This window comes from Callorhinus ursinus, unplaced genomic scaffold, assembly GCF_003265705.2.
Source record: "Callorhinus ursinus isolate GAN/ISIS: 27379988/994484 unplaced genomic scaffold, GSC_fseal_2.0 scaffold3, whole genome shotgun sequence".
NCBI classification, from domain to species: Eukaryota; Metazoa; Chordata; class Mammalia; order Carnivora; family Otariidae; genus Callorhinus; species Callorhinus ursinus.
In genome coordinates this window covers 65,036,974-65,048,838 of record NW_027397065.1, presented here as the reverse complement: position 1 = coordinate 65,048,838, position 11,865 = coordinate 65,036,974, and the positions used below count along the sequence as shown (strand labels likewise).

The 11,865-nt window shown below is 37.3% G+C and overlaps 1 protein-coding gene across 7 annotated transcripts in view; it reads right to left on the bottom strand.

Annotated features, from left to right (window-relative positions):
- The window catches only part of LMBRD2 (LMBR1 domain containing 2), a 44,324-nt gene that overhangs the window by 8,683 nt on the left and 23,776 nt on the right, over positions 1 to 11,865 (bottom strand). For all 7 annotated transcript variants that reach the window (XM_025867390.2, XM_025867389.2, XM_025867392.2 and 4 more), the window contains exons 10-16: positions 9,735 to 9,916; positions 9,046 to 9,179; positions 7,609 to 7,714; positions 6,841 to 6,938; positions 3,223 to 3,326; positions 1,802 to 1,848; positions 398 to 503 (exon numbers count right to left, since the gene is read on the bottom strand). In XM_025867390.2, the coding sequence (XP_025723175.1) occupies positions 398 to 503; positions 1,802 to 1,848; positions 3,223 to 3,326; positions 6,841 to 6,938; positions 7,609 to 7,714; positions 9,046 to 9,179; positions 9,735 to 9,916 (777 nt within the window). The remainder of the gene's footprint in view (positions 1 to 397; positions 504 to 1,801; positions 1,849 to 3,222; positions 3,327 to 6,840; positions 6,939 to 7,608; positions 7,715 to 9,045; positions 9,180 to 9,734; positions 9,917 to 11,865) is intronic.

Here is an 11,865-nt window from a genome sequence, read left to right as displayed (position 1 = left end):
ATACCTGGGAAAGTATCTGACATATGCGTCAGTCAGGAAAAGGTTATAAAAATGAGTGAATTGCCTACATCGACTAACAGAAAAGTAAAGAACAACATCTAGGTAAATAGTAGAAATCAACACCTGCCTACAACATGCCTGGGATAAGTACTGATATTATTTAGGGTTGTATGATTATAACTCTTCATGCATTGTCCCAATTCTCCATCTCCTATCCGAATGCATACTTGAGTTTCCCTTTCCTTCTATACACTTGAGGGGTGAAAAGGAAAGACACTGCAGAACCACCTCTACAGTTCTCTAAAAGCATTTTTGAATGGATGTCTTAATTCTCAGTCTCTATGCAAGCAAGCATAAGAAAACAGCTTCTAAGGGAACTAGAAAATAAATGACTTACATCGGGTGGTACTAAGATCTGAGAGGCTTGACTCTTTCGAGTCAACATGAACATTTCTGTTTCTAGTGGAATCTTCTCTACTGTGTCCATAACGTTCTTTCCATTCCTAAGTCAGAAACACAAATAAATATATAACAAAGGAACGCACAGGCAGAAAGAATTCATCAGTGTCAACAGACTGTATGTATAGAGTAAGAGAATTTAGTGATTTTCATCAGAAATTCACCAGATAATCAGTATGATTAGCATAGTACCATGAAAATTTTCAAAAATATTTTTTCTCGTCTCTACATGATTTTAATACAGTCTCCAAACTTTCTTCCAAATCAACACTGATAGACATTTTTGCTAGCTATAATTAACTTTTTCAATTCTTCTGTCTAAAATGTCAAAACAACATGACAGCTACAACAGGCTTAGCTTGACCACATAAAAGTTAGGAGAACTCCTAATAACTCCTGAGATGTTAAAAGAACTTTCTCCTATGTACACAAACTACACATATCAGAGACCTGAAAAGTCACTTTCGAAAGCAAAATTAGAGCTGTATACAAACATGATTAGATAGCTGTCGTCAAACCATATGAAGCGGGATACTACTCAATCAATTCTTAGAACTGAAAGGAACCTCAGAGGTCACCTTATTCGACCTCCCCTGCACTGTAGGGTTTCATTCTAAAATAGCCATGTCATTGGCTCTCTTATTAGATGACATGGAAGTTTGTATTGTGAGCAGCCCATCACAATTTTGATAAACTGTGGAAGTCAGAAGTTTTCACCGAGAGGTGACATCTATCTCCAGTAACTTCCACTCTCTGGTTCCAATGATGTCTTCTGAAATAAAGAACAAGTCTCTTTTTACATGACACACACTAACATATATGAAGACAGCTATCATGTCTCCTCCTCTGAGTCTTTATTTCTCCAGTAGAGATACACTCACGTGTTGTAAATTTGTGGTAACCGTGACTAAATTTTCCTAATTTTCTGCTTTTTCACTCTCTAGGGAAGTTTAGTTTGCCTCAGCAAACAGAGGACTGAAGAAAATTGAAGAGGAATTCAATTAATGTCATATTACCAAAAAGCATAACGATTTTAAAGCAATCAAAATGACTTTAATAAGAAGATTGTATGAATTTATTAATTCTTTCACTAAGTATTCACAGAGCACCGACCTTAGGCAAGAAACTGCTAGACACTGGACACAAGTGACTTTTTAGAACAGGTCTGACAAAACACTTAGCATGTACATCTGAAAGTATTAAAATTATCTTTTTTAAAAACCATGCCCTATGTCATTTTCCCACTGTTCTTTGGTCTTTAGCCAGTTCTAAATCAGTAAAAATCTTATGATTATTTCATATTAGTCTTTAGGTTAAGCAAATTAATAAGTACTATACTTACTCTTCTTCGATTTTCACCTTCTTCTTGCCTTTGCCTTTTTCTCTTCTCTAGAGACAGAAAAGTGGTCTCAAATTTGGTATAACATGGTTTAATTAGACGTAGAGTAACTGAAGTAAAGGTATCAGGCTATGACCAATTTCCTTTAAATTACTACAAAGTCAAAAGTAATAGGTTACTGTTGGAAAGAACCTAAGAGGTCACCTAAGTCCAAAGAAAATACCTTCTGTATTTTTGTTGGAGATGACCTTTAGGCCTTGCCTACATAGTTTTAGAGGAATAAGTTCTTCCTCATGGTGATCTCAAATTTGTTGGTACCTTCTTTTTCTTTACCTTACCTTCTAAATTAAGTTGATACTTCTTTCTGCATAAAAGTCCTTTCCCTTATTCTTTTCAGGCTATATACTCAGTGTTTTTCTTCATAAGATACACTCTACAGTCTCATAGTTCTGGCTGTCCTTCTCTAAATACCTCTAACTTATCAGTTCTACTGTTGAAATCTTACCGAGGACTAAATATGATACTCCAGATGAGATCTAATTAATGTAAAAAGCAGTAGAACCATTATTATCAACTAGACCCCACCTTCCTAGAAGAGAATTGGAAGGCTACAACAGCTTCTACTGGAGCCACAAAATATTTTGGCTTATATTTAACTAATGATCACACAAAAGCTCCAGACCCACGTAGGGAGAATGTCTAGGAATCAATGTCCCCACACTCAAAGTTTTGTTTTCTCTTTTCCCTACCATCACTCGAACATCAGGAATTTTGATGTATTCAGTGTTGGGATTAGATTCTAGTACAGTGCCATGTATTCTAACAGGTTGTTAATGATCATGGTATTCTCAAAACCGGCCTTGGCTTGAATGATTTCCTGTGCGGTATTAAACTGATGATACTTTCAACTCATGAATTTGGTAGTTGTACTGAGCTTGGCAAATCTGTTTCCAGAAAAACACGAAAATGACTCCAACGCCATCCAAGAGCATTATGTAGTTGAGGACATACTACATTTCTGCTGCAGGATTTCTTAAAGATGGATGAAACCATCTTTTGTTTTCAAATTATTTTTGCTATGAAGGTTGTATGTAGATTTTTAGCTAAAAAACATTAATTTCTTTTTTTATAAGATTTTATTTATTTGATACAGAGAGAGAGAAAGTGCGCACACAAGCAGGGGGAGGAACAGAGGGAGAGAGGCAGGCTTTCCATTGAACAGGGAGCCCAATACGGGGCTCAATCCCAGGACCCCAGGATCATGACCTGAGCTGAAGGCAGATGTTTAATCAACTGAGCCACCCAGGTGCCCCAAAAACATTCATTTCTGAAGACAAACTAAAAATTACAAATTATACAAACACTAATTTTGTATTTTGAGGCTTAGTACTTTCCTTTCATTTATTTTAAAAGACAAATCTTACCTCGTCTGATTAACTCTTTTCCTTCATCAACCAAGTCTGATGTCATATCATTATCTCCCATGAACTGCTGGAAACCAAGTAGATTCAAACAACGAGTTCCCAAACTAATAAAAGTAGATTTTAAAAAAGACAAGCATTATTTCTCATTGTAAATGTTTAGATAAACTGTTCTTTAGTATTGTCACCCCAAAGAAGCCTATGTTTTATTATTAGTTATCACAGCAAGTTATGTAGTTATACTTGTCTTTAAGAAGGACTTATTTCTCTTTCTAAGAAGTTTATATAGCCAGTACTCCACTGACACGGTATTCATTATACCCAGATTTCTTACAAAAATAAATTGAGTTGGGCCATTAGTATACCTTCAGAAAATTATTATGTAATACAAAACAGTGGCTGCAATACAAATGCAATTTATTCTTTTCTTATAATCAAACAATTTTAATGCTGAAAATACACACACAACCAATATTCCCAAGTGTAAAATAACCTGGTTTAGAAAATCTTAATTACGCAAATTGATTTTCATGTTCAATTTTTTTAATAACCTGAGAGTCAATTCCATTTAAATAGCTTTAATTATACACTCAGAATTTATTACTATATCTTATCTGAGGGCTATTATTTTATCTTATTTGGTATTTACTTTAAACCTCACTATTGTATAGGACAAGAATACTCTGAAAATATGATACACGAGGAAAGAAGCCATGGATGGATAGGCAGGATTAATATTTATATTTGTTAAGATCCTACTATATACATCAGCAAATTTACAGATAATCTCTTATTTTATTCTAACTGTAATCCTCAGGAAATAATCACTTTACAGATAAGGAAACAGAGGCTCAAGGGGTTAAATACTTTGCTACTCATCATTTAGAAGTTTCAGAGCTGGGATTTAAATCCAAAACAAAGACCAACCTCTTTTCATTGCCTTTGTTTTCAGACTTTTTCACTGATGTACTCCTAATGGCATAAGCCTAAACACATACGTGGAGCAAGAGGGGGAGAGAGGAAGAAGGAGAAAGCAGGGAATGAATATGTGTGTGTGGGGGGGGGCAGGGATTCAGGCGTAGGCGCGCTGGGAGGAAAGAAAAACAGCAGAACAGCTACAAGAAAGTGAAGGTCTTCCATTTTACATGACCGATATGCAAAAAATCTGACTGTAAATCTGATGATGTGTAAAAAATCATAATATATTTCCTTGCTTTAATATACCATTTACCATTGAGCAAAATTGGGGTTTTGGGTAGATGGTCATGCTAATTCAGCGACTTTAAATAATTCCCTTACTATTTTCATATCCTTGTGGGAATACAATACCCCAGGAAGAGAAGCCCCAAACTAGATCCTTGTTTCTGGGAAGGTCATAGCTTTCTCTAAAGTGTCAGGAAACAGCCTTACACTCTAGGCAGTCAAGTCTGAATATTAACTCTGGGGATGGCTGCTAACATGGAAATTAGTAGGGCACCTGGGTGGCTCAGTAGGTTAAGCATCCAACTGACTCTTGATTTCAGCTCAGGTCATGATCACAGGGTGGTGGGATGGAGCCCTTTGTTGGGCTCCGCACTCAGCGGGGAGTCTGCTTGAGATTCTCTCTCTCCACCCTACCCCTCTCTGTGAGTGCTCTGTCTCTCTCTCTCTCTCTCTAAAAAAATGAATAAATAAATCTTAAAAAAACAAAACTAAAACACAGGAACTAATTATGGCATTTCAAAAGAAAATGGATCTATGAAGCAATACAGCATGAAAATGTCACTAAGGCATTGCCTCATACATCTCTATAATAGAATATCTATTTTGAGAGATAATTTGAAATTTAAAGAATCTGGCCTGCCTTTTCCTAAAAAAAACTGGCACTCAAATTTTATCCCATTTAACTCTAAAACAAAACCTTTAATGAATAATTTTCCTTTTAGACATCATAATTCTTTATATTTAAGATTTTATAGTTGATAAAGCACTATCTCACCCATCTAGTCCTTGATCCATATAACAATCGGTAGCAAGAGATGCTCATCTTGCAAACATAACTACTAACGTGTGAAGACCTAAGTCACACATTACAAGCTCTTAATGTTTCATCAATAGTTTTATAAACTTTTTTTTTTAAAGATTTTATTTATTTACCTGACAGAGAGAGACAGGGAGAGCGGGAACACAAGCAGGGGGAGTAGGAGAAGGAGAAGCAGGCTTCCCACTGAGCAGAGAGCCCGAGCGGGGCTTGATCCCAGCACCCTGGGACCATGACCTGAGCTGAAGGCAGATGCTTAACAACTGAGCCACCCAGGTGCCCCAATAGTTTTATAAACTTTTAAAATAAATAAGCATATAATCAAAACTAAGTTTTGTACAGGCGAAGTATGGTCTCTTCCTTTACTACATCATTTTCACAATGATGACACATTTTCACAAACCTACTGTTGTTTCTACCTTCAGAAAAACACTTGAAAGTTAGATTTACTATCAGTTCACATTTACAGTTTTATTTTAAAATACAATTTTTTATTTTACCTATGAGAAGGTAAAAAGAAATGTTTTAAAACATTCGAGAGAATTTATTTCAAACAATACTTGTGTGTTTACTCAATACCTTCTTAATAAGTACACACATATTTGTAATAACTATAATAACGGTATTGCAAGATTTAAATGAAAAGTGGTTGGGTGAAATGTTTTCATCAGAAAAACAAACTGATTAACATCAATAAATATATATTTTAAGGGCATCTGGGTGGCTCAGTTGGTTAAGTGTCTGACTCTTGGTTTCATTCAGTTCAGGTTGTGATCTCATGGGTGGTGGGATCGAGTCCTGCCTCAGGCTCCACATTGCGTGGAGTCCTCTTGGGATTCTCTCTCTCCTCTCCCTCTGCCCCTCCCTCTCACACATGCTTGCATGCTCTCTCTCGCAAATAAATAAATCAATAAATAAATCTTTAAAAATAAATAAATATTTTTTTAAGAGCGGTCTTTTTGGTATGTCACAGAGCACTTACGCAGTCAGCAAAGACCGCAGACCTAGTACAGGAGGAGGGCACCTGACATGTACAAGTAGGGAAGACAAGGTGCTAGAAAGCCAAGCACATCTGTCTTTACCTCCTTTTGAGTGGTACCCTAGCCAAGATTCAATCACTTTTTTCTAATCCTATAAAAAATAGTAGCCCGTGTCCTTTCCAGCCTTAAATGTACTAATTACAATTGCTCCTCATCTGATGTTTTGTGCTGGTGAAGGTCTGAGGCCTCTAGAAACCTGGCAATGATTGTGGGGAAAGCTCTAAGGCTCATTTATGTTACTGGCTAAAAGATGGGCACGGGGGTATTTTATAAGCTACACTGCCTGTCAGTGTTGAAGGCTGGGACTTAGAGTTAACATTCTGTAATCAATCCTATCACTTTGTAGCCTAAATACTTGTAAAAGCATGACTGTACTTCTCTTTTCTTAAAAGTACCTTCAGAGGGAGAGCCTGACCTCATCACTTAAGCAAATCCTTTAAACTACTCCCAGTTCCCCCAAAGCCACAATAAAACAAACAACCAAAACCTAACCAGTAAATATTTAAAAGAGCAGACTGGACAAAAGTTAAGAGGAAAAATAACTGATGTTACAATTCTTACCTAAAGTAAGTAGCAATGCAGAGAATTACCACCAACATAGGATAATATATATAGAATCCATCTGCAATAAAGGATAAAACTTTCATGGAACCCATAATCTAAAGAGCAAAAAAAAAAAAAAAGTTAAATTAGTACAGTTCTATATTTTCTATATTCCTTTCCACCATTGGAAAATTCACTCATAACCAACCATATTAACAAATTTGGACTTTTTGAAAAGTAGAAATAAAGCACTAAATGGATTTATTTTTAAGTTCTCATCACAAGGAAAAAATACTTGTAAGTACGTGAGGTGATGGATGTTAACTAAAGATACCGTGACAGTCATTTCAAGATGTATACATACATAAAATCATTGTGTTGTACACCTTAAACTAATACAATGTTATATGTCAATTATGTCTGAATTTGCTTATTTATTAAGGCTTTCACCTAAAGAAAATTAATATTTTGTAAATATTACTGAAAATTATCATGTCCACGAAGATTATAAATATAAAAGCTAATAATGAGGTCTATTGATATTGCTCAGCTGCACAACCTATGTGAACCAAAAAACTTTTTTTACAGTAGAAGAGAGTAAAGTAATTTTTATCCAGCCATTAGTAATTACATATACAACCTTTAAAAAAGAAAGTTTGATATTAAAAAAAAAAAAAGATCCTAATAACGCTACAGAACTTTTCTGCTGGCATTAAAAGAAATCCCACAATAATACATCTCATAGAGACAATGAATCTAAAAAAACTGTGCTCCAACCATACTTACAGATGTATAAGCAGTTGGCTGTGTATTCTGGTGAGAGATGGATGAATCCATATGTGTCAGACCCAAGAAATTAAGACATAAAGGAGGAGTCAAACGGCAAAATAACCTGTAATAAACATTTATAAACAGAATATGTAAAAAATATGGTAGCAAAACGCATTTTATTATTTTCATCTATTTGTATTGCATTTATCTTGAATTCTTAATGTGAACTGTCCTTACTTGAGAGACATTCAGAAAATCCTATTAATTGCATCTCCCTAAAACAACACCTACAGGGCAAAACTCCAGCCTCAGGCTGCCTGCTTTGGTGGTGTCTGCCACTGCTTTAGCCTAAGAATTTGTGGAGTGCCTGTGTATACACTTTCTCAAAGTCTACCACCTGTGTAACCTGTCTCAGTACGGCAAGGATGGCAATATCCTCAAGGGGAGCTGTACTCACTACATAAAAGACCTGAAGTTGTATTGAAGTATGTCACTCTGACAAGTTCGGGTATAAAGAACTACCTAAGCTCAGTTCTGTCCAGCTCAAAAGAGACCCTCACAGAACCAGAGCTGGAGGATACGGGGAGAGGAAAATGAAAGGAGGATGTGAACACAAAGAGGCAACATGAGGAGTTATTTTGTGTGATCGAACAATTCCGTATCTTGACTGTAGTGGTGGTTCCATGAATCTACGCACGCACCCACGCACGCACAAATGAAGGATAAAAATGGTGAGAACTAAATAAGGTCTATCATCTAATTAACAGTAATATATCAATGTTGAATTCCTGGTTTTGATACTATACAACAGCTATATAAACGTCTCCCTTCGGGGAAGCTGGGGGAAGGCCAACAGGACTCTTTGTACTACACTCACAACTACCTATGACTCTACAATTATTTGGAGGAAAACTGGCAAAAGAAAAAAGTCTTAAAGATGCTTCAGATACGGATTCCTCTGTGAACTTCCCTAAGTCCACCCCTTATAAATACCCAATATGACTATTTAACAATAGGGACAAATAATAGCCCAAGCTAGAGCTGTCGCTCTAAACTCTTGCTAAATCTCTTAGCAAAGATTCTTCTTGTTCGTTTTCTTAAGCCCTTCACGATGCAGTCTGATGCCACGGAATCTCAGAACTCTCTAGGTCTGACTTAGCCTCTAAACTCTCAAATGGCCCTAGTATTTACTCACCTATTTACTGAATCTCTGAATTGTAAATCCAGGCTGCCTGTCTTTGCCTTCCTAACCTAGTAAACCTACTGTAACTTTAAACTTCAAGCAGGATTCAGCTAGCAATCAAACATCTAACTCACACTTAAACCTGATCAATGAGCTCACATAAATACGGGGGTGAGTGGAACACCCATAAAGGACAAGCAGTAAATGAGAGATCCATAGAATGCACGCAATGGAGGCAGTCCCGTGTTTGTAAACACCCTTCTACTCACATGCCACTGAACAGAAGGCTGTACGCATCAGTCTGGTGATGTGAGGCCAAGTAATAGTAGTTGAACACACGGATCCTGAACACAGTAGAGTAAACGCAGATGCTGAGAAAGAAGATGGAAAGGAAGCAAGCAATCTGAAAAACAAGCAAAACCAATTGAAGACGAATGGACCTGAGCACTTTACATACATTTGTGAGCAACATCCTTTATTTCCGGCTAACATTTATCGATGTTCTAAAATTTAAACACGGGAACAGTTTTTCTTAACCATCTACGCAAATGAATTTATGGAAAAAAAAATCTACTTCTTAACCAGTTCAACATCCTGTCGTCCATGGGTTTCAAATCTACCTCCTGAAGTGAGCCCGTTCTCCCACTCCCTTGGCAACTCTCCACATGAAGACTCTTTAAGTTATGTGGCTTCATATGTTTATGCCAATAAACAGGCTCAATGTATTCTTGTAAAAGAATTCTGTACTATTTGGCACCTTGTCATCTCTCCTCAAACACAGCTCTTAGTTTTTATAGTCTGGGCAAATGGATGAAGCTCATTTTTGAAAATCTGAATAGTAACACTGCGGGGCACTTCCATGCTCTCCTCATTACTAGAATATATAAAGAAAAAAACAACAGTTGACAGCTATACTATGAACTGACACACATTTATGACAGATACAAAATAAACTGACCTCGATATAAATATAATTGTAAGTTTTTTCAGCCAGCTGTATGAAGACTGCAAAGAGGGATAAGACAGGTGTAGTACTAAAGAATGTGCATTCTGACCACACAACAATCACAGAGAAGACAGACAAAACCATGGCAAGTATCCTATAAAACCATGGTCGCAAGAGACATTCCCAGTACCATTCTGGAAGATAAAAGAAAAAGGTGATTAGGAAAACCATAAAGGAGCAACAGGGTATTTACATTGTTCCAAAATATCTCCGTACAAGATACATAACTGCAAAGAGGAAAAGAGTAAGTTCACAGTGCAGGAACCAGGCAGATCTCCTCCTCACCAAATAAGCACCAGGAACGGGATAAACTGACATCATGTGCCTCCTGCCACAGAGCACCGAGAATACAGTATCACTGTGGCAGTATTCCCACCAAAAATGCAAAACCTGCATCTAACATGAGGAAATACCACACTCAAATTTGGGGACACCCAATAAAAAACAGGCCAAGTGTCTCTGAAAACATCAATGTCATCAAACAGAAAGAGAGGCTGAGAAATTGGTCCAGATGAAAGGAAACTAAGGGGACATGACCCCGAATGCAATGCATGATCTGGGATTTTTAACAAAGAATATTTTGGGACAATTTACAAAACCTGATGAAGGTCTTATAGATAACAGTTCTGTATCAAAGTTCATTTCCTGATTTTGGTCATTGTATTTGGTTATATGGGAAAATGTATTTATTTTTAGAAAATATACGCTGAAACATTTAGGAGCAAAAAGTCATCAAGTCGGGATTCAATTCTGAAAAGATTAAGGAAAAATACGTATACAGAGAGAAAGATAAAGCAGATGAATATGGTAAACCATTAACATGTGGAGAATCTGGGTGAAGGATATACAAGAATTCTTTGTACTATTCTGGCAACTTTCAGTTAAGTCTGACTTTAGGTAAAAAATAGAAGTTAAAAAAAAAAAAAAAAAAGCTGCCCAAATTGAAAAGGCTGTATTTTCACTTCATTCACTGAGGTGTTGAGCTCTTGGCTCACACTCTAAATCTTTCAACCTTACTCTCAGCACAATTCCTGGTGAGTTCAAGGTCCACACTGGTGATCCTTTCTTCAGTACCCTAGGGCCTTTCACTTCCTGGCCCTCCTTTCCTCCTGTGATGTCATCCTTCACCCCACCTTCACAACTCACTCCCACCACCATCCCTAAACCTCTTACTGCCAATAACTCCTTTTAATCTCATTACAGTGGCCCCGTTTCCAAGCAATATCTTCACCTAATATTCCGATTCCACTGACTGACCTTACCTGAACCAATGATCCATTCTTTCTACCACCTTTGTACCGCCACTTAACATCCTGGTATCCTATTGCTTTCTTCACCAGCTCCGATTCCATGGTCTTTACTCTCCAACATCCCAATTTCTTTGCCCTCTCTTGCTTTCCTGCCCTTGCTAAGAGAAACCACAGCCTGGCTTGATCCTACTCTCCAGCTGCTCTGAACCTGCACCCATGGAGCTGCATGCTGCAGAAGTGAGACACACACCTTTGCTGACTGGTCTCACTCTAAATTTTTAATCCCCAGCTTCAGGTGGACCCTGAGCACTGCCTGGCTAGCCCACTACAGTTCACCAATCTTCTCCCATGCCTTTTCTCTTTAGCAACTATTTTGTACCTTTTCTTCTTTCTTCAAATCTCCAAAATTTCTTCCCTTACACTTAGTCCCAGCATTTCACCGAGAAGCTGGCAGAAGGGAACCTCCCCAAGTTCCCACGACTACCCCTTCTTACTTTCTCCAGTACATTTGTGCCTTACTTCCTAAGGGCATTCTCTCTGCACTGTTCACTATTTCCCATTGCATCGCTCCTCCTCATGAACATCATCCCAGCCATTCTCTTCTCTCATTACATTTCCTCTAAGGTATCATTCCCAAATTACATGCTATAATTGGTCTTGACTCTGCCATCCTCCTTCAGCTACTACATCTTTTCTCTCCTCCCTTTGATAAGGGTAACATTTTGAGAGTTTCTATTCCCTGCTTCTAATTGCTTTTTAAATTCCAACTGGGCTTTCCTATCCCCTCAACCTCCACCTTACTTCTCTGAAATCCAATGGTCAAGGCTTCATGT